Here is a 24465-nt window from a genome sequence, read left to right on the forward strand (position 1 = left end):
TGTGCCAGCCACTATGATGGTATACTACTTTAAAATGTCATTGCACCAAAGATAGATGTCAATATTGTTGTAATTTTGACTTTATTTACATACTGGCCGCCACACCTGCTTAGCGCAATACAAGGAATTTACTCTTTTGCTCGGAATGAAAACGGTAAGCGACATCTTCTGTACCAAAAAAAAAAATCATAGTTTTTAAATTGCGACGATATTCTTACGTGTACTTGAAACACTTGCAACATACTTGCAGTACGATACCACATACTGAGCAATTTAGTAAACATGTAATGGTTTTATCATCGGACATGTTCGATTAAGCAAGCACTCTACACCTATAGTATCAAATAAAATGCAAGATTCTTGGAAGTCAAATTTTCTTTTTGTAGGGACACTATAAAAAAAAAAGTCGCGAGAAGCGATATCAAAACGTTTAGTCAATATGTCGGCCTGAAACTAAAAGATCTACAATGACAACCAGTTATTACCGGGACTACATCTAGCAAGACTTAGAGAACTGTATATGATGACTCAAAGACGGCATCCATGTCCCACTACCGTGTCACTCAATCTCTCCAAAAGTACAGCTGGCTGGTTACACCTGAACACGCACACACCTGGGTAACACAACTCTCGATGCTGCCAGCTTTCCAATATGAGGAAGCAATCCGAATTTTCCAGAAATGAGATGAGTAATGTAATGAAAAAGGGGGAGGGGGGGCGGGGGAGAGAGAGAGAGAGAGCGCGAGAGAGAGAGAGAAGCAGAAAAAGAAGAGGAGGAGACTGACGACGATCACAACAACGAAAACGACGACGACGCAGAAGGGAGAAGAAAACAAGTCGCGTAAGGCGAAAATACAACATTTAGTCAAGCTCAGTCGAACTCACAGAATGAAACTGAACGCACTGCATTTTTTCCGCAAGACCGTATACTCGTAGCATCATCTGTCCACCGTTTGTTCTGAGCGTGTTTTTAATCCAAACACATCATCTATAATATATGTTTTTGGAATCAGGAACCGACAAGAAATAAGATGAAATTGTTTTTAAATCGATTTCGGAAATTTAATTTTAATCATAATTTTTATATTTTTAATTTTCAAAGCTTGTTTTTAATCCGAATATAACATATTTATATGTTTTTGGAATCAGCAAATAATGACAAATAAAATGAAATTGTTTTTGGATCGTTTTATAAAAAAAATAATTTTAATTACTATTTTCAGATTTTTGATGACCAAAATTATAAATTAATTTGTAAGCCTCTAAGCTGAAATGCAATACCAAAGTCCGGCCTTTGTCGAACATTGCTTGGCCAAAATTTCAATCAATTTTATTAAAAAAAAAATGAGGGTGTGACAGTGCCGCCTCAACTTTTACAAAAAGCCGGATATGACGTCATCAAAGACATTATAAGATGTTTGGTGTCTTGTTGACAGACCAGCTTTTTTGTTGGTCCAAGGGGACCATATCGTCTTTTGTTTCATCTTTATCTACCAAGGCCGAAGGCCGCGGTTGATAAATATGAGACAAAAGGCGATATGCTCCCCGAGGACCATCAACAAAATGCTGGTCTGACAACAAGCCACCAAACATCGTTTTTGTCATCATTTTGGTTGTGCAACAAAATGCACAATAACCCACAGGGAGACGAATTTTTAGAATCCAACTCCGGGCCATAAAGCATCTCACAGTAGCACGAGATAACACGCCAAACTTGTATGTGACGTCAAACGTAGCTTGTTGACGCTTTTCTTCCAGTCTGAAAATGTACAGAGCTGCGATCATACGTGTGAGTTCAGTAAGTGTTGAGCATAGTTCTTTTCTTTTAAGTGTTTATGACTTTTCGTTGTGGATTTTGCAATTACAGAGATAAGTTGCAAATTGACCATGAGTCGCCGCGGTAATTATCAACATTGATTGGGTCTTTGAGAGTGAATGCTTACAATCGTTGTCCTCGGAAACACAAATCCAAAGCCGCGATGGTTCCACACATCAAACAACCAGCCTGATTGGCTTTTACTTTGACAATCCACATTTCACCTGAAAGCTCAAACCCATTCACCACCTCGATTTATTGCATGGGGAACATGAGATTTTCTTTCCAGGTGTTTGTGAATGAAAACTCGTGAAAATGATGACAATTAAACGTTATCGAAAAAATGTCTGGGTGTATCATGCCCAGGAACTCTCATGTAAACTTTCATAAAGATCGGTCCAGTAGTTTACTCTGAATCGCTCTACACACTCACACACACACACACAAACACACACACACACACACACACACACACACACACGCACGCACACACACACACACACACACACACACACTCACACACACACACACACACACATACACCACGACCCTCGTTTCCATTCCCCCTCTATGTTAAAACGTTTAGTCAAAACTTGACTAAATGTAAAAACAGAACCAAGTTGTCATTGGCATTTTCTGCAAACTAGACACCTCGTTAAGCAAAACCTGCAACGTTTACGATGAAGGATGTTCTCTTTGGTAATTAATACCTGGCGTCTTTAGGATCAGGATCAGGATACAATACATTGCAGAAACCTTTTTAGGTTATCATCGCAATGGAGACGAGAGAGCGCAGCCCCTCAAAATTTTAAAATCTTAATAAAAGGGTTTAATTTATCTTAGCCTATTTTCTTTCTCTATGGAGGTCAGTTTGTGGGGCTAGGGGGGTGGTTGAAAAGCAGGTGGCATCCGAGTGACACCCCCAACCTTCCCCCACACGCAGATCCCCCAACCCCCTATCCCTACCAAATTTAAAAGCAGGTTAAGAACATTTTTGGTGCTAGTGCGGAGTGGCCGTCATGGCACCTCCACTAATCGCTGTTGAAAATGTAGCGGCAGAGCTTGCCCGGACAACCTTCTACTCCAGGCTATTCCACTCTGCTACTGTCTGCACAAAGAAGGAGCATTGATACTGCTCAACTTATCTTCACACCTTCTCTGTAATTATGCGCGAAGATCTCTCGATTGCTTTAATAACTAACCCCCAACAGCAATCCCGCATCAAGTATTGCAGGTGTCAGATTCGCCCATTACTATATACGATCCCGTTTCACAATTTGCCATTAACGTCATGAGTATACATGGATGGTCCAAGGCGGACATTTTGATGGACGAGGTTTGGGTTCATCTTTATGGTGAAAAACCCGACGCTTTAAGAAGAAGGATAAAAATAACAACCACAGTATCAAAACACAAGACACTGAACATGAGGTGACATATTCGAACGTTAAACGTCGACATAGATGCAGAAAACTGTATTATCTCCAAAAGATAAATTCAGGTGTGGTGTATATGTTACAGTAAATTCTCAAAACCAGGACATTTGCGAAATCCCTGAAAATGTCAGTAAATTTGTGAATTTCCTGTTTCACTTAGGGATTTCACAAATTTCCTAAAAATTCCAGGGAATTTGCGAATTTCCTGATTTCAAGGGGCAGGAAATTCGCAAATTTACTGAAACACATTTGATTTCGCAAATTCCCTAGTTTCGAGAATTGACTGTAACAAATACATGTCACATCATCTAACAACATACAACACAACACGTAGGAATATAAAAACAAAAACAATTCCTGGCATGCACAGCAAAACTACTACCAATGATCGTCATTGCAAGTTCCTGGTGCTCATTATTTAAACCGTATGGGCGCTAAAACATGTAAAAGAGTCAACTCATGATAACTAAAATTAAGATAATAAATTACCAAACATCTGTCTCCCTCGACAAAGCAAAACATTCATACATTAACAACAAAAACAACAACAATAACGACATATTTCCAAATCAAAATAAACAACACAGCAAAACTAGCTTTCACCCCATCTGAATTTTTCCGCCGTTTTCTCTGACACTATTTAAAGTCTCATGTGAGAAAAGTATCATTTCCTGAAACCGCAGCGTCCAGTCATTAACATGCTAGTGCGAAAGTCACATTAACCATAAATCATACCCCAAAATTCAATATGGCAACAAGGGACGTTACAAATCCTGACAGTGAACACACGCCTTTATGTCAACCTTTTATACGGTGTTCACAATAGTGCAAAGGTTAACAACTATCAACATCATCTTTGTTGCAGGAAAATTACATCCTTCGTTGTACTGTGTGTGGTTTAGAGTTGACCTATTCACACCGTATTGTAAGTATTATGTTCGCCGATAAAGAAAAACATGAATATCAAGTGTATAACAGGGTTACTGCCTGACACCTTGATGAAACTATTCGCTGCTGCGATGGAAGAAAATATTGTTAGACAAGGATGACCTATTAGCATCATTCGGCATGCAAGTGTATTTGCTCATAGTAAGGACAACTTAAAACGTCACAAATATGCGTATAGCAAGGCCACTTTTAGATTCGTTACGGTGGTTACATTTACGTGAGTATACATTGAAGCATTTTTGAAATGGTTTAAAGGAATCTTTCGGAGTGTGTTTTGTTTTGGTGCGTGCCGGCGCCGACAGGACAGCATTGGGACCCACCAAAAAGTGTCCCTACTCTGCAGGTGGTCTTTCATGTTTCCTTAATTGGGAGGTGAACTTTTTTGAATGGGGTTTTACATTTTATGAGCCAGTGTACATACTTTCTTGAATGGTATCAAGGTACCCTCTCATTGGAGAGGTCAGACATTTCATGAGACATTTTACATACTTTCTTGAATGGTATCAAGGTACCCTCTCATTGGAGAGGTCAGACATTTCATGAGACATTTTACATACTTTCTTGAATGGTATCAAGGCACCCTCTCATTGGAGGGGTCAGACATCTTATGAGATATTTTACATACTTTCTGTAATGTTATCAAGGTACCCTCTCATTGGAGGCGTCTGACATCTCATGAGATATTTTACATACTTTCTGTAATGTTATCAAGGTACCCTCACATTGGAGGGGTCTGACATCTCATGCGATATTTTACATACTTTCTGTAATGGTATCAAGGTACCCTCACATTGGAGGGGTCTGACATCTCATGAGATATTTTACATACTTTCTTAAATGGTATCAAGGTACCCTCTCATTGGAGGCGTCTGACATCTCATGAGATATTTTACATACTTTCTGTAATGGTATCAAGGTACCCTCACATTGGAGGGGTCTGACATCTCATGAGATATTTTACATACTTTCTTGAATGGTATCAAGGTACCCTCTCATTGGAGGGGTCTGACATCTCATGAGATATTTTACATACTTTCTGTAATGGTATCAAGGTACCCTCTCATTGGAGGGGTCAGACATTTCATGAGATATTTTACATACTTTCTGTAATGGTATCAAGGTACCCTCTCATTGGAGGGGTCAGACATCTCATGAGATATTTTACATACTTTCTGTAATGGTATCAAGGTACCAAGTGGAAAAATATCTTGCTTCTCGTGCAAGCCATGACAGATCGTTGATGGTGAACATGATCATGTAGGCGGGAAGGACAGTGCCTTTAAGCTGTGAACAGCTACTGTGTGTGGTGGAGAGCTTACCTATTAACACAGCAATGTGAGTATCGTGTTAGCATTTACCAAAACACAAACGTCCCCCACCTGACCCTATAAAAAGGCCATTAAGGCCATTAAGGCTAGACCTTTTTTGTTGTCGTTTATGTTCAGTGGGTTTAATTTTATGGTTTGGCCTTTTATGTCTTCATACTAAGACAGCTAGGGGGCGAAAAGCTTACATTTTGACATTTCACAGGGAAGACTGATACATTCTAGATGGATGATTAACCCAAGAAAATAGACACACAAACACACAGAACAAGATCTCTTCAAGGGCACCATAGTTTGTTTTGTTTTTCTTTCTTTTTTTTCTTCTTTAGTATAATTATGAGTGACGCGATTTATAAAGCACAGCCGGGATTATTTTCAAAATCGAAAATAAAAATAGGTATTACTCTCCAGTGTGTGGAATCAACGCAGGACATCTGAAAATTAACACACACAAATTCAAATAAAGCACTTCCCGGAGTGTGTATCATGGTATGACACTTAAAACTAAACATAAAAAAATATTACAATAAAGCCCTTCCAAGAGCGTGAAAACATGGCAGAACACTTAAATCTTAAAAACATCACAATAAAGTCCTTCCCAAATCATGTGGAGGCACCTAAAACTTAAACTAAAAACATTAAAATAAAAGCCCTTGCCAGAGCGTCAAATCATGTCGTGGCACCCAAAACAAAAACTAAAAACATACAAATAAAACCCTTGCAAGTGTGTGAAATCATGTCGGTAAACCAAACACTAAAACTGAAACTAAAAATATAAGAACATTAAAATAAAGCACTTACCAGAGTGTGAAATCATGGCTAGAGTTGCAGAATCAGAGGTGTACATCTGAGACGTCGCTCCCACACCTGGGCTGGCCGTGAGAGCTCTGAAATCTATACTGTGTCGTGTAAGTACTGAGTTGTGGAGTTTTTTTGTTTTTTTACTAAGTTGTGGACTCCCAAACCTGATATTCCGCCTGTTTTCAATCATTGAAAGTAAATCGCGTTGAAACCGCATCGTCAGCAACGAACAACAATAGCTCTATTCTTTGTGCACTTCAGTGAAATAAAAACAAATAAACATACGTGCAACAATCGCTTCAATACAAATGCCATGTGTATACACATATTACCTGGGAATGGTCCATTCTGCCTGGGGTCCGCAACTAAACTGTTGAATTTCTGACATGGCGGTCAAGATTGGAATACGTTTACGCACTTGGTTTGAAAATAATTGACCCGTTAACGTTATGATGAACTGGTCAAATGATATAATTTCTAAACTCTGCTGTAAATGCCCGATTTACCCGCGAGAAAACAAGTAAATTCCAAGATAAATAACGCTTAGTGAAGTTTAACCTGCACAGACACACACAGAAACAAAGGCGCAGGGACAGACGCACGAACACACACACACACACACATACGTACACACACACGCACACACACACACACACACACACATTCACACACACACAGATACACACACACACATACACATACACACACATACACACACATACACACACACACACACACACACACACACGCACGCACAAACACACACACACATATACATACACACACAGACGCACACACACACACACACACACACATATACACACACACACACACCCACATACACACATATACGCGCACACACGCACGCACGCACGCACGCACGCACGCACGCACGCGCACAGGAAGTAACAATTGCCCTGTCACAAACCCTTTCTCTGGATCTCTCTCTCCCTATTTCAAAAAAGTTTCGTCGTTGTCATCCCCCCCCCCCCCCCTCTCTGTCTCTGTCTCTCTGTCTCTGTCTCTGTCTCTGTCTCTGTCTCTCTCTCTCTCTCTCTCTCTCTATCTCTCTCTCTCTCTCTCTCTCTTTTATTTTTCTCACAGGTCGTAAAACTATGGCGGCAGTTGCGGAGTCAGAGGGATACATCCGAGACGTGAGTCCCACACCTCTATTCAATCCAACACCTCTCAGAGCTATCCTCTGTCATGCACACAGCTCTTTAATGGGTTATGGATACATAAACCTGACAATCTCCTACGTAATCCAGTAACTCGCCAATGTTCTAAGACTATAATGTCTCTTGTTTTGGGGGCCCGCGTCTTGTGTGGCAGACGGAGCTGGTGTTTGTGTCGAGGTGAGAGTTATTACTCGAAGATTACTTAGAAGTAAAGGTGTGAAGCACCGCTGCAACATAAAGAACATAAAACGCACATACCTTGACAGGAATGACAGCAGAGAGAGGCGAAGATGGGGGGTGGGGTGGTTGGAGAGTGTCTGCGACCCGGATTCAGCGAGGTAAACACACCAACAAGGAAATAGGAATAGTGTGGATTATACAGAATTACGTGCTGTTTATGGTGTATATATCCCATTCCCCCGAAAACAAAATTAAAAGATTAGATGAGATTAAATTTAGGCACAGTAAGCCTCTCGTAAACCATCACAGATACTGTCAAGCTTTTACACACAGTACAAACACCCTTTCGTTTAAACACTCACCGCTTGAGAACATCCTTATAGTGCCCTACGTAAAGAGCGAGCAATGTTCAAAGAATTTATTTTCGTGGACCCTCTGATCAACAAATCAGGCGCCTCGTTTTGGCGACAGAACTAACTTTTAAAATCTAGATCTAATAAATTGACAGCTTGTTACACAAACATTCTTAAATCATAAAAGAATTATTTTTTCATAAAGACAAGATCAGTACAATTCGGAAACGTGTCACGCAAACCGTCTTTCTCGTAGCCGACGACGGTTCTGCCTGGCGCCCGTTCCTCTGAACAGTCAACTGTCATCGCTCTAGTTCGTGTGAATCGCAGCCGTTTGTTGCGTTTAGATTCAGAGGTACACAATAACGAGCTATTGCAGATGAGCTTACAGCGAGTCCCATTGAAATCACAAACTGACGACTACATTGTGAAAAAAGGAAACTGGATCACACGGGATCACACGGGTTCGCGATGGCTCAGGGGTAAGACAAACCACGCACAAATAAATTCTTTGAAAATTGCTCGCTCTTTACGGAGGGCACCTAGGATGTTCAAAAGCGGTGAGTGTATAAATGAAAGGGTGTTTGTACTGTGTGTAAAAGCCTGAGAGTATCTGTGATGGTTTACGGGAGGCTTACTGTGGCTTTAAAAAACAAGAAAGATTAGATATTGCAACGTTTAATATTTGACAAAACAAGACATTCACAAGCACATCGACTCAATGGTATATGGTGGACACTCTCACAGATGATTGTGAGACAAATGCAACAACAACAAAACAAAAAAATGAGTATGCGTTTGATGAAATATCTTAGAAGATGGGAAGAGTCAAAAGAAAATCTGTTGAGTTTCATTTTATTTGTTGTATTTTATTTGTTATATTTGTCTCATGATTATTTGTCTGTTCACTATAAGGATCATGGGTTTGATGTACTTGTGATTTTCTTCTTTTGTCTACACACAAAAACACAAAAAGTACCAACTACTAACCTTTCTTGTTTTTCTTTTTTTTTTACTCGGAACGTTAGCAGTCTCCCGTTTTTACATTTAGTCAAGTTTTGATAGAGCATATTATCAACTACAAAGGACAGATCAGTTTCTCTCAAATTTGCAAGACATAATCTCCCATCATTCTGCTAGTGTCTGGTGAACACATTTTCTAAATCTCTCTTCGCAGTCAAAAATAAAAGAAAATAAGGCGCTTTTTTGGACCACCCTGTGTTTCTCATTGTTGGAAGTATTTGGTTAGCACTTCAGGCGTTCTTTTGCAGAATCACGCAAAACCTTGACCTTAAAGAAGAGACTTTTTCTCTCAGATGTAACATCAACAGAAACAGAAGAAGCAGAGGATTGAACGTGCATAGATCGCAGGGAGAGGGAGGGGAAAGGGGGAAGGGAACAATGATGTGTGGAAAGGGGGTGGGTTGAAATTTAAGCGCCAACTACCATAAAAGTCACAAAAAACAGATCGAATTCTTCACGCTGAATTTAATTAGGTAAGAGCTGCGGTGTCTCTTCAAAAGGCAACGGGAATAAATTACATCCTCAATTGTGTTACACTCGGCCGACTCCCGCGACAAACCGACGAAACACCAAGCCGACGAGGCGCTTCGCCAGAATGGAATCTGCATTTAAATAACATCTACGTCGCGAATAGGGGAGTAGGGTTACCTAGGCAACGGGACAAATCTGCAGAAGGGTTACAAGTCTCAAGGTCACGTATGCAAATTAGGCAAGTAATCACCTACCAAACTTGAAAACAGAAACCGCACAACGCTGCTCGCTGAATTGTAATTTCGCACCTTCCGGGGGTATATTCTCATCTGAAACGAGGAAGAGACGAGAAAATAAGACTGTTTAAAATCTTTACCGTTACTTCCTTTGCATCTGATTTGCACTAAAGTAGCCGAACACATTCGTTTCCTCGTTGCCGTCGCCTGAACGTCAAGACTCCTTTGGCATCAATTCGTTGAGCTTTTTCTAGTGGGTTTTTTCTCTTAAGGATCGTAGGGGATAGGGCAGGAAATGCTGGGGGGGGGGGGGGGGGGGGGGGGGGGTGGGCGGAGGGAGAGTGGTGTATCGCGCATGACATATATAGATTTCAACCAAAGAACATGATCGCAACAGTGAACACGTAAGATCTCTACTGTTTGATTGGCTCATCTACTCTATCGTTCGCTTGCTGCTTACTCAGTCTGCTCTCCCCCTTCCCCCCTACACGCGCATAAACACACACATACACAAACATACACCCGCACACACATACAAACAAACAAACAAACAAACACACACGCACGCACGCATGCACGCACAGACACAGACACACACTCAGACACAGACTAACACACACGTACACACACACACACACACACACACACACACACACACACACACACACACACACACACACACACACGCAAAGAAACTTTGAGTTAAAAGTACGAAAATAATATACAATTATTCGGAATGGGGTATCACGTACTTTTTTTTTAGGAGATGGAGATTGGGATTGATGGGCAGGGGACGAGGGGAGATGGGGGGGGGGGGGGGCGGCATGTGTTCCATGTAGACAAAGAAACCACACTGCTTTTTTTTGACAAAAGTAATCTAAATTAAATACAAGAAAACAGCTCTGAATTTTCGAACAGAAACTGCGTGGGTAGGTGAGTATTTTGTGGTCGTGGTTCGTTTTCAAAAGAAAATGTAATCCTTTCACATACGCTAAAAAAAAGAGTTACTTACACCATAACAAAATCATTTTTCGACCTCATGTCTGCTTGTCAGAAATGCGATACAGCGTTTGCACAACTATACGCGTCTTTTTTCACCGACATCTTTTGTGAGAGAAAAATGCATCCAGCCCTTCTGAACAAAGTTCGAATGTTTAAAGCTCTCCTTTTTTTTGCGTATCAAGTTTTGTTCCTCCAACCATAAAGAAAAAGCGGATTCGTAAGGCAATGAAAATTGAGCCACAATACGTTGTAATCAATCAAGGTTTCGTTTTACATCGTATACCATAGCATTGAAGTGAGGGAGATGGAGGGAATAAACACGCCCTGAATTTTTATGATTTTGTTTTTCAATTTTCTTCTGTTAACATGCGGAGAGTACAGCTCCTTCCCCGCCTTCTACTGCATTGGGTTAGACTTTCGTCGCTAAAGTGTGGAATTCCTTGCAAGGTTCACCAGGCATGTATGCGTAACGATTCATGCTATATTTTATTGATACCATTGGCAGCCATCTTTTATGATATATCAGCCTAAAATTTGTTTTTAAACATAGAAACTTCGGCTTTTTCAGAAGAAACAAATCCATAGATTGCTTTAGTATCTGATGGAACATCACAGTATGTAGTAGACATTACACACACACACACACACACACACACATACACACACACACACACACATACACACACACACACACACACACACACACACACACACACACACACACACGGGCCTATCACGTGAAAAGGGAGAAATGGCACATTTGTAAACCTTGCAGCAGTTTGTTTTCCCAGAATTGGCTGGTACACTGGTTCTTACCACAACCCAGCTCTCCCATCTTGTTTGAAAACACCATTGTTCATGTGTAAACCATCAGGTAAACCACCCCAAATCAATCTAGATGTTACATGTGGTTAAGGCCAAAATACATCTGCGCAGTCGCCACTACACTACATGCTGCGATAGGGATTAAGACGAGTACTTGGCCTGTTTTCTTTTCAGGCAACGTGTAGCGGGCTGGGAAAATAAAGAATCACCTCAATAATCTGCAGTGCGTCGTCTGTCCTGCTGGCGTTACATAGGTGAGCGGCGGGCCTTAGGTCATCCTGCTACTCGCACAAATACCAAAATAATAACAGCCTGGCTGCTGCTTGGGCAGAACGGGATTATTTGCAGAATGTATTTCGCTGATTGACACTGGTGTCAATTAAAGGAAATAGTTCAGCAAACAAATCATCTGTGCACAGAGACACTCAGGCTGTATATTTGTTTCCATAAATGTATTCAAGTAGCTCGATGGTTGTTTTTTTTGCGTGCGTGCTTGCTTGCTTGCGTGCCTGCTCGGGTGCGTGCGTGGGTGTGTTTGTTTCTGTGTGTGTGTGTGTGTGTGTGTGTGTGTGTGTGTGTGTGTGTGTGTGTGTGTGTGTGTGTGTAGGTAGGTGTGTGTGTAGGTAGGTGTGTGTGTGTAGGTAGGTGTGTGTGTGTGTGTTTGTGTGTTTGTGTGTGTGTATGTGTGTGTAGGTAGGTGTGTGTGTGTGTGTGTGTGTGTGTGTGTGTGTGTGTGTGTGTGTGTGTGTGTGTGTGTGTGTGTGTGTGTGTGTGTGTGTGTGTGTGTGTGTGTGTGATAAAGTATTATTGTAATGTTTTGATGAATCTCGCCGAAAAGAGTTTTCTTATCTACAGCTGCAGTTTACAACATGGTGATCACGGGAAGGAAGGTATATGTAAAGAAGAAGGGTATGCAGAAAGTCAGATTTGAGTGCAACAACAAGTTCTTAATGGGGTTGATGTCAACCCCTAAATTTCACGGAGGAAGGCTGCATCTTTTCAGTCTTCTGACAAGTCAACCGTGGCGCGCCCAGCTCAATATCCCAAACACGATGCTGTTTTTTCCCCAATAAGTTTTATTGCACACATGTGTGCGGGCAACGTAAGGGTATATGGTTGTTCCTGTTTTCTTCTAACTTAAAGGCATTTAAATGTGTTACAGTTTTACCGAAAAGAAAAAAACAAACATGCATTGAGTCCTTCCTTGTTTATCAGAATGTTTGAAAACGTTTCAAGTTTTAACGATATTGTCAACACAGCGTCGTCTGGATACACCGTTGACAATGATTGAATTATTTACCATAAGGATGTTACACATTATTGATGAAGTAAAATAAAGAATACGTCTTCTTTCAAAGATTCCAAAACAACAGAAAGCGGTGTATATAATGATGGACAGAGGAGATTTAAAGTACCGCCAAGTGTCGTCTGCAACAGCGTGGCATCTTGACAGGCCAATTACATCTGGCTTGGGAGGTACAATTAAGTGAGGGGACATTGGGCTTCAGAACCCATCACAACAAAATCTCTTTGCCCCTCCCCTTCCACCATCCCCACCTCCGTTCATCGACTGCTCTCCACCACCATCACCCCTTCCCACCCCCACCCCACTCATCAGTTCTGTATTCAGATGATTTTATCATCTATGGTAAACTGTTCACAGTGGATGTACACTTAGAGGTTCCTTGGTAGTTATGTCCATGCCTACTCGGGTTGTGTGTTCACAATGGGAAAGCAAAAACAAGTCGCGTAAGGCGAAAATACAACATTTAGTCAAGTAGCTGTCGAACTCACAGAATAAAACTGAACGCAATGCCATTTTTCAGCAAGACCGTATACTCGTAGCATCGTCAGTCCACCGCTCATGGCAAAGGCAGTGAAATTGACAAGAAGAGCGGGGTAGTAGTTGCGCTAAGAAGGATAGCACGCTTTTCTGTACCTCTCTTTGTTTTAACTTTCTGAGCGTGTTTTTAATCCAAACATATCATATCTATATGTTTTTGGAATCAGGAACCGACAAGGAATAAGATGAAAGTGTTTTTAAATTGATTTCGACAATTTATCTTTGATAATAAATTGTATATATTTAATTTTCAGAGCTTGTTTTTAATCCAAATATAACATATTTATATGTTTTTGGAATCAGAAAATGATGGAGAATAAGATGAACGTAAATTTGGATCGTTTTATAAATTTTTATTTTTTTTTACAATTTTCAGATTTTTAATGACCAAAGTCATTAATTAATTTTTAAGCCACCAAGCTGAAATGCAATACCGAACCCCGGGCTTCGTCGAAGATTACTTGACCAAAATTTCAACCAATTTGGTTGAAAAATGAGGGCGTGACAGTGCCGCCTCAACTTTCACGAAAAGCCGGATATGACGTCATCAAAGACATTTATCAAAAAAATGAAAAAAACGTTCGGGGATTTCATACCCAGGAACTCTCATGTCAAATTTCATAAAGATCGGTCCAGTAGTTTAGTCTGAATCGCTCTACACACACACACACACACACACACACACACACACACACACACACACACACACACACACGCACAGACACACACACATACACCACGACCCTCGTCTCGATTCCCCCCTCGATGTTAAAACATTTAGTCATAACTTGACTAAATGTAATCAGCGAGTACTGTGAACAACTATTCCATACATTAACGATGAAGAGAATTTGCTTCAAACCATGCATGATGATTTCCACGGGACATTCGGACATTTTGAATAGCAAGGATCATATAAAGCCTGTTATTTACTTGACCACGTCGACTTCGCAAAGTCTACTTCACGAAGCTCGCTGCACAAAACTTTAGCACTACACCCTTAGGAAACCAACATCCAGCATCACCCGCCAGGCTCTCACTTGGAATCCACAGGGGAAAAGAAAAAGAGGGAGGCCAAGAAACAGCTGGAGGCGGGACACAGAGGCAGAACTGAAGAGGCAAGGCAACAGCTGGGTAGAAGCGGAGAGAACAGCCCAGAACAGGCTGAGGGTGCGATGGAGAAATGTCGTCAATGGCCTATGCTCCGCTGGGAGCAAAGGGCCTAAGTAAGTAAGTACATTTTCAGTAAAAAGACTCTTTGCGAAGTCTTTGCAAAGTCGACTTCAGGTCTTCGCAAAGTCGACTTCGGGGTAAATTAAGGGATACTTCAAGTGGAACATTGCTCTGATCCCAAGTAATAAGAATCCGGGTAGCTCAAGAGGTAGAGCACTGGACCTGTGATCTTAGGGTCACGGGTTCGAATCCAGGCCGGGACGGACACGAGTCCCCTTTGTGTGCAGACTCAGGGTCGGTATCCATGTCGCATCCCCGTGGCACCACAGTGCCACGTAAAAGACCTCGGTCATTCTGCCATAAGTGAAGATGGCTGGTTAAACTTCAACAAGCATACAACTGGGTATCTCATCTAAAGTTGGAGTAAAACCCGGGAACATGCCCCTAAATGGCTTTGCCGTGAGGACGTAAAACTTAAGTTTCTCTCTCATCCCACGTAAAAGCCTGGATAGATCTGGGGCGGTGTGTGCCGTGGTTTACATGGGGAAGAAGGGGTCTTAAATATATGTCCGATTGAAGAGGACAGGACTCGGAGGATTAGGTCGCCGCCACCTAAATTCTCCCTCTGCTGATGCTCTTTTCTGGGTGACATGTAATTGTACCGTTCACCATTTAGTTGGGGATTAAGTTTGCTGTAAACGATCTCTTCTACCTTAAAAGAAGGGGAACGAACGAACGAACGAACGAATGTTTTATTGAGCTAGGCCTCTGCCCATGTCACAAAAGAAAAGTATCAAAGAGAGCAAAAAGAGGAAAAGAAAAAGATGACAAAAATACTCACAAGTAATTTAGAAGGTACATTATACACAGACATGAATAAAATAAGGGGAAGGGGAGGGCGCATCAGTACTAGTAAACTGCTTTCTGCTTTATTCTAAACAACACAAGAAGCGCATGTGTCTAAACTGCAATGGTCATAGCCAACGGCTAATACCCATTCTTTTGCAGAAAACATGATTTGTAAATGGAACACTTGTTTATGTTCCATGTTCCAACTTATTTGCGAATTTCCTCTTCTTCAAATATTTATATTTATTATGGTTCCACTAATTATCAGAGTATTCACTTCTATCCCTAACTTTAAGTTTGCTGCGATTAACAAAGAGCTCATGTGAAAGAGGAAAAAAACATCGTTCGTTAACTCATGCAAAAATCAAGAACATAAAAATATAAGGGTTACGTGTCTGTTCGTTTGTTTTATTGTTTTATTTTTTAGTTAATTTTTTTGGGGGGTTCTTGTTCTTGTTGCTCACATATACATGTATACACTCTATTTATTTATTCGTTGATCTACTATACTACTTATTTATTTCCTAAACATAACAAGCGATGAAGCTCACAAATTCCCCTCCCAGTACAAATCCACGCGTATGCCTCAAAGTCTTTGTCATTCTGACAAGCAAATTAAAAACGGATTTTTAGCAAAAAATGGAGGACACGACTACATGGATCATCCTGTCATTTTTACAAATCCCTTTATCCCAGCTGCCTAGCTGTCCGGGGGGTGCCTTTGTTGAGAAACATGAAAATGTACCGTTGCTTCTTTGTGGTTGTGCCACGTTCACACATACCTGCTAATCCAGTCTCCATGCGGAGCACCGCATCCTGACCCGATCTTCGACCTTGAGCAAGGAATCTTATGACCTCCGCTCAACGAATAGAAACTGCAGGGTTGTTGCTCTGAAATGAACACAAGATATATCTTCTTCCTCTTTCTCTTTTCTTCTTCCCTTTTCCCTTCTTCCTCTTTCATCGGCGAATTTGCCTAAATGGTCATGAAGATCAAGCTATTGTTAGAAATGTTAGGCTGTGTGTACATAGCGTCACAACCAACCACTATCGCATTCCCCCCTCCCCTCCCCCCCCCCCCCCTCATTATTTATTTGTACATTTACAAATAAATAATACTTAACCGTTCCAGTAACCTACAATTCTTGTTTTGTGATTCCACACGAATGGTACCCCTGAGAAGTAAACTTAATTGTTAACATCTAGCTAATGCCTGAAAAATATGGTTGCAATCCATGTGGCATGTTTTGTCTTACATCGACTATTTCAGTGAGTGAACTTCGTCTGCGTCTGGAACTCGAGGCCGCTGTCTCGGCACAACTCAGTTCTACATTTAAATCCGGAACAACACAGGTTACGTAAGGCTCGCCAATTGACGGTGAAACGTTTGATGGCATCTGCCGACAATGACAACCAAGTCTGGCCATTTTGTGTGTGTGTGTGTGTGTGTGTGTGTGTGTGTGTGTGTGTGTGTGTGTGTGTGTGTGTGTGTGAGTGTGTATTGATGTGTACATTGTTGTTAAACAGTTGTTTGTTGTATGTTTATCAGGGTTTGCTAGTGTGTGATAGGGTTCGTGTCCGTCTGTAGATGTTAGTTTCTTTGTTAGTCCTGTGTTGACAACTCTTCGACAAGCGCATAGAACTGTACCCACGGAATACGCGCTATATAAGCTTCATATTGATTGATTGATTGATTGATTGATTGTGTGTGTGTGTGTGTGTGTGTGTGTGTGTGTGTGTGTGTGTGTGTGTCTGAGTGTGTGTATGTGTGTGTGTGTGTGTGTGTGTGTCAGTGCGATGTGCGTGTACCGGTGTGTGTGTGTGTGTGTGCCAATACCTAACGAAACCCCTGCGGTAGTGGTGCGAAACATAACCAGCAATACTCAAATACATCCGGCATCAGGTTCGGTTGTCAAGTGGACGTCTTTATTGGCGCTAATCCGCGATCTTGTGTCTCGGCCAGTTGACCGCGGGTCATCTAACGGTCAAGTAACGGTCGGTGACAGAGGTGGACAGGCAGGAGGGCAAGGGGGCGCTCAGTGACACGATCCTGCGGACAATAGGTTTTGACCACTGCCCGCTGTTCGCTGACGGGCGTTGTCCGGATGAAAGGCATCTGTCTGCAGCTCCCTGGCAAGCCAACGCTGTCACGCCTCTTGCGCTAACGGAGAACAGTTTCCTTCTCGCTCAAAAAGACACATGACACTTTTTCCTGTTTTGACAAAAATGTTAGAAATTCCTGCGCTCAAAGGCGACAGATGGGGGGTTTCTGAGGGGGGGGGGGCGGTCAGAGAGACAATGAGAGAGAGAGACAAAGACAGAGAGACAGAGAGACAGAGAGAGAGAGAGAAAGAGAGAGAGAGAGAGAGAGAGAGAGAGAGAGAGAGAGAGAGAGAGAGAGAGAGAGAGAGAGAGAGAGAGAGAGAGAGAAGAATACAGAAAGAGGGTAAGGGAGAATGCACTCATGGAATGTGGGTGTGCAAAGATGCATATTTGCTTGTCTTCGTTTGACTTTTTATCAAGAGAAATTAGTTGGACAATTAAAGAAAAGGGAAGGCAGGGGTTGCCATAGTGGAGGGCCCCAAAGGGGGGGGTATCATCACGATCACGGGAAGGGAAATTTTAGCTTTCACGATCACACTTACCTTCATTTTTGTTTTCACGATCACAAACACCTTGACAAATAGAGGATCATAGAGTGATACAGCTGTGAAAAATGTACGTTGAAAATAAAATGCTTTGCAATAATGCCCATCACGATCACGAAAAGAAATGACGATCACGATCACGAGACTTGATTTTTTGTCATCACGGATCACGGGCAAAGTCCCATCACGATCACAAAAATGAAAATTTCAGCAATCACGGTTACAGAAAGGTAAAAAAAACGCCAATCACGATCACGATTTTAAACCCTTTGGAGCCCTCATAGTGTCCATGTTCTTGGAAAGTCTTCTCTTTGGACCATTATTCCTTCTGTCGGATCGGTCTGAGGTACTTTTGATTAACGACTACGTAGACTCTTAAAGTCCACGATCGAATGCACATCGAAGGTGGCCCTTCATGAATTTACCTATATACTTTTTTTTCATCAAGAAAAACAAATGCTTGTGCGTGTGGTTTCTGTTATGTCTTTGGAGGGGAGGTGGGGGGGGGGGGGGGTAGAGCGAGAAGAAACCAGGGGCGGAGGGAGCGTTCTTGTGTTGGAACGAGTCTTTGTTTTTATATCATATCTTTTTTCCCAACGCCAATCACGATCACGAATTTAAACCCTTTGGGGCCCTCATAGTGTCCATGTTCTTGGAAAGTCTTCTCTTTGGACCATTATTCCTTCTGTCGGATCGGTCTGAGGTACTTTTGATTAACGACTACGTAGACTCTTAAAGTCTACGATCGAATACACACTAATGCTGTGTACATGTATGTTTGAAGGATAAAACAAACCAACAAAATCTAAGAAAGTATTTATTGGAACGTTAATCACAGACCCACCCAAAACACTTTTTTTTATGTTAAAGAAGGAAGAAAAAAAGTACCGCCCGTAGACACTAACACATTCTGACGATGCGAATCACACATAAACACACTCGACACATGGGGGGAAAAGCAACAACGGATCTTTTGGAAACGTCTACATGGGCTTCTATCAGAAACAACTTCAACACCTGAGCACAGTGAGGGAAACCAAGTCAATGAGGCATGCAGAAAGGCCAGACAAGTCAGCAGAAGTTGACCATAAAGCTTGTGGTCATTTGATACGGGGGGGAATATGCTGCTGGGTGTCGCTATCTGACTTTTTTCATCTTCTTGTCATTCAACGTTTTCACTAGATTTATTGCCGTTTTCCGTCCATGGCACCGATTGTGTTTGTGATAGGGATAGCAGTTCTTGCTTCTTTCGCATTTTCAGGTGTTTTGGGTAGAGGTTGGGGGCGGGAAGAGGGGGGGGTGGCGATCGAGGGTGGGTGGCGAGATGAACAACACAATTCTTTGTGTTGGAGGGAATTTGTTTTTAATCTCTTTTTTTTCTCGTTTTTCTTCTTTTTCAATACTGTTCTCTTTTTTTGTCTCGATTTTCTTTGTCCAATCTTCTCTTTGTTTGGGGTTTTCAGCTTCTCTTTGTTTGGGGTTTTCAGCTTCTCTTTGTTTGGGGTTTTCAGCTTCTCTTTGTTTGGGGTTTTCAGCTTCTCTTTGTTTGAGGTTTTCAGCTTCTCTTTGTTTGAGGTTTTCAGCTTCTCTTTGTTTGGGGTTTTCAGCTTCTCTTTGTTTGAGGTTTTCAGCTTCTCTTTGTTTGAGGTTTTCAGCTTCTCTTTGTTTGGGGTTTTCAGCTTCTCTTTGTTTGAGGTTTTCAGCTTCTCTTTGTTTGAGGTTTTCAGCTTCTCTTTGTTTGAGGTTTTCAGCTTCTCTTTGTTTGGGGTTTTCAGCTTCTCTTTGTTTGAGGTTTTCAGCTTCTCTTTGTTTGAGGTTTTCAGCTTCTCTTTGTTTGAGGTTTTCAGCTTCTCTTTGTTTGGGGTTTTCAGCTTCTCTTTGTTTGGGGTTTTCAGCTTCTCTTTGTTTGGGGTTTTCAGCTTCTCTTTGTTTGAGGTTTTCAGCTTCTCTTTTCTTTCTGGTTAGGGCTTTTATTTGGTTAATGTTGGTGGCCCTTCATGAATTTACCTATATACTTTTTTTTTCAGCAAGAAAAACAAATGCTTGTGCGTGTGGTTTCTGTTACGTCGGGGAGGTTTCTTTTATATCTTTGGAGGGGGGGTGGGGTGGGTGGGGTAGAGCGAGAAGAAACCAGGGGCGGAGGGAGCGTTCTTGTGTTGGAACGAGTCTTTGTTTTTATATCATATCTTTTTCTCTTTTTACATGTAGTCAAGTTTTGACTAAATGTTTTAACATAGAGGGGGAATCGAGACAAGGGTCGTGCATGGTGTATGTGTGTGTGTGTGTGTGTGTGTGTGTGTGTCTGTCTGTCTGTGCGTGACGTGTGTGTGTGTAGAGCGATTCAGAGTAAACTACTGGACCGATCTTTATAAAATTTTACATGAGAGTTCCTGGGTATGATATCCTCAGATGTTTTTTTCATTTTTTTGGATAAATGTCTTTGATGACGTCATATCCGGCTTTTTGTAAAAGTTGAGGCAGCACTGTCACACCCTCCTTTTTCAATCAAATTGATTGAAATTTTGGCCAAGCAATCTTCGACGAAGGCCGGACTTCGGTATTGCATTTCAGCTTGGTGGCTTAAAAATTAATTAATGACTTTGGTCATTAAAAATCTGAAAATTGTTAAAAAAAAAATGTATAAAACGATCCAAATTTACGTACATCTTATTCTTCATCATTTTCGGATTCCAAAAACATATAAATATGTTATATTTGGATTAAAAACAAGCTCTGAAAATTAAAAATATATAAATTATGATCAAAATTAAATTGTCGAAATCAATTTAAAAACACTTTCATCTTATTCCTTGTCGGTTCCTGATTCCAAAAACATATAGATATGATATGTTTGGATTAAAAACACGCTCAGAAAGTTAAAACGAAGAGAGGTACAGAAAAGCGTGCTATCCTGCTCAGCGCAACTACTACCCCGCTCTTCTTGTCAATTTCACTGCCTTTGCCACGAGCGGTGGACTGACGATGCTACGAGTATACGGTCTTGCTGAAAAATTGCATTGCGTTCAGTTTCATTCTGTGAGTTCGACAGCTTGACTAAATGTTGTATTTTCGCCTTACGCGACTTGTTTCTTTCTTTCTTTCTACCTCTTTCTTTTATTTCTTTTTTCCCCGTGTTCCTTTATTCTATCGCCTCTTTGTCTTTTTCCTCTTGTCTTTTTGCTTGTTTGGTAATTGTCGTTGTGTGTGTGTGTGTGTGTGTGTGTGTGTGTGTATATGTGTGTGTGTGTGTGTGTGTGTGTGTGTTTGTGTGTATGTGTGTGTGTGTGTGTGTGTGTGTGTGTGTGCGTGTGTGTTAGTGTGTGTATGTGTGTATGTGTTTTCTGTCTGGCTGTGTCTATGTGCGTGCGTGCGTGCTTGTGTGTGTGTGTGTTTGTGTGTAAGGGGTATGGGAAAGTTTCTCTCAATGCAAAAAGATATTCATGAAGAAGTCATATTGGTAATAAAAATCGTCACAGCGGGTTTGTGTTTTGTATTGTTAAGTACAACTGTACCACAATAAGTGGCGTTCAGTACCGACGTCGTAGAGGTTGCTGTGGTTGGTTGGTCGAGTGCTTGGTTAGGTGGATAGATATATATGGATGGTTGATTGGTTGGCTATTGAGTTGGTTGTTTGGTTGGTTTTCAAATGTATCATTCCATTTGTGTTTCTATTACTTTATACTCCCATCGCTGGGAACTATCGGGTAGCTTCCCTCCAGTGGGACGTTAGAAGCAAAAGAGTCGCCCTGACCAGGTGTGTGCGTGTTTAGGAGTTATCAGCCACCTGACCAAGGTCAGTTACGTGCCAAAGTGGTGACACGGGGGCAGGACATGGATACCGTGTCTGAATCTGCACATAATGTGCGTCCTGGATTCGAACCCGTGATCCGCGGATCAAAATTCCCTTGCTCTACTAACTGAGGTAGGCCCTACCAGACCCTCTTCATGTTAGACGTTGATTTAGACTTGGAAAGAGGTTGTGTTGTAATAAATGCATTCTAAAGACCCGTTGTGTTTAATTTCAGTTTGATGAATGCCTTAAGGGCATGAATTCCATCGCACTTGCTCTTTACTGTTGGTTTACCATCTTCAGTGTCATGTTTGATGTGGTTGGTGCGATTACTGACACACATTTTTATACGGAAAGTTTCTCTTATTTTCACGCAAGAGCAAAACACACACGCACACACACACTCAAACACTGCAAAAACACGCATACTTCAATTTTTGATTGTGTCTTTATTTTGAATACTGATGATTTGTCAACAAATTGTAAATCTAATGATATGTTTTAACAATGAAAGGGAAACAAAAAAATGGGCCGAGAAGCCACAAAACGTGAACACATTAATTTCACAATTGTCTATTTTGAAAGCACTGAAATGTTAACGTTGCAAACTCAACCCTTCCTGGTAAAAAAAACGTTAATAAAAACATGTTATAGCACATAAAACAGTAAATACCTCTGCTCTCAATGTCAAAATCTATATATTTCACAGCAAATGTTTTATACGAATATATTAGTTTTTTGATATTTAGTCAAGTTTTGACTAAATATTTTAACATCGAGGGGGAATCGAAACGAGGGTCGTGGTGTATGTGCGTGTGTCTGTGTGTGTGTGTAGAGCGATTCAGACTAAACTACTGGACCGATCTTTATGAAATTTGACATGAGAGTTCCTGGGTATGAAATCCCCGAACGTTTTTTTTCATTTTTTTGATAAATGTCTTTGATGACGTCATATCCGGCTTTTCGTGAAAGTTGAGGCGGCACTGTCACGCCCTCATTTTTCAACCAAATTGGTTGAAATTTTGGTCAAGTAATCTTCGACGAAGCCCGGGGTTCGGTATTGCATTTCAGCTTGGTGGCTTAAAAATTAATTAATGACTTTGGTCATTAAAAATCTGAAAATTGTTAAAAAAAAAACAACCTTTTTTATAAAACGATCCAAATTTACGCTCATCTTATTCTCCATCATTTTCTCATTCCAAAAACATGTAAATATGTTATATTTGGATTAAAAACAAGCTCTGAAAATTAAATATATAAAAATTATTATCAAAATTAAATTGTCGAAATCAATTTAAAAACACTTTCATCTTATTCCTTGTCGGTTTCTGATTCCAAAAACATATAGATATGATATGTTTGGATTATAAACACGCTCAGAAAGTTAAAACAAAGAGAGGTACAGAAAAGCGTGCTATCCTTCTTAGCGCAACTACTACCCCGCTCTTCTTGTCAATTTCACTGCCTTTGCCATGAGCGGTGGACTGACGATGCTACGAGTATACGGTCTTGCTGAAAAATGGCATTGCGTTCAGTTTCATTCTGTGAGTTCGACAGCTACTTGACTAAATATTGTATTTTCGCCTTACGCGACTTGTCTTTGCTTGTTTTATAACCTTTTAGCACACACATCCAGACACACGCGCGCGCCGCGCATATAACATACATACGCACATGCCATACTTACACACACTCACTCACGAACTCACGTGCACAGTAACACACAAGAGTTATAGGCTTGCAATTAGAAACACATGTACATAGACAAAGACGAAAAGAGAGGGTGAAAAATAAACACGCACACACAGATCAAGTTTCTCAGAACCCGCTTTTCACAGAGATAACCACAGGACAACAAACGAAACGAAACTACAGACAACTTATGAAAACTAGAAGACAAAAGACTCCATCACCAGCACATAAAAGTTCACTTGTACAAGTAGTTAACGAACAGAAACATGGGATCAGTCATAATTTGTTACGGCACAATGAGAGTCTAGTCTGTTTCCTTCATTGCCTTTTACTTGGCAAAGGCCACATTCCGCAACATCACAAAACAGCTGTCTAAACAACTTGTTTTCAACAACTCCTCTGGTGCCATTTCGCAGGACGGCTCTGTGACGGCGAAATCCAGAAGAGATAGTTTGCCAAACACGGCTGTGGTTGAACTCCCAAAACAGAAGAGATAGTTTGCCAAACACGGCTGTGGTTGAACTCCCAAAACAGAAGAGATAGTTTGCCAAACACGGCTGTGGTTGAACTCCCAAAACAGAAGAGATAGTTTGCCAAACACGGCTGTGGTTGAACTCCCAAAACAGAAGAGATAGTTTGCCAAACACGGCTGTGGTTGAACTCCCAAAACAGAAGAGATAGTTTGCCAAACACGGCTGTGGTTGAACTCCCAAAACAGAAGAGATAGTTTGCCAAACACGGCTGTGGTTGAACTCCCAAAACAGAAGAGATAGTTTGCCAAACACGGCTGTGGTTGAACTCCAAAAACAGATAGACTGCCAACGTTCCAAAATTCAGAATCAAAAAACTAAAAATGACCTACCATTCTTGGGTGGG

At 41.2% G+C, this 24465-nt stretch overlaps 1 protein-coding gene across 1 annotated transcript; it reads right to left on the bottom strand.

The window, feature by feature from the left end:
* Positions 1–14811: 14811 nt before the first annotated feature.
* Positions 14812–22240, bottom strand: LOC138969708 (neurofilament heavy polypeptide-like). The gene is made up of 3 exons (XM_070342568.1): positions 22192–22240; positions 19511–20064; positions 14812–14964 (listed from the first exon to the last, which is right to left on the bottom strand). Exons 1-3 carry the CDS (start codon positions 22238–22240, stop codon positions 14812–14814), a joined length of 756 nt encoding a protein of 251 aa, XP_070198669.1.
* Between the last annotated feature and the right edge of the window lie 2225 nt (positions 22241–24465).

Source organism: Littorina saxatilis, linkage group LG6 (assembly GCF_037325665.1).
Source record: "Littorina saxatilis isolate snail1 linkage group LG6, US_GU_Lsax_2.0, whole genome shotgun sequence".
Taxonomy (NCBI): Eukaryota; Metazoa; Mollusca; class Gastropoda; order Littorinimorpha; family Littorinidae; genus Littorina; species Littorina saxatilis.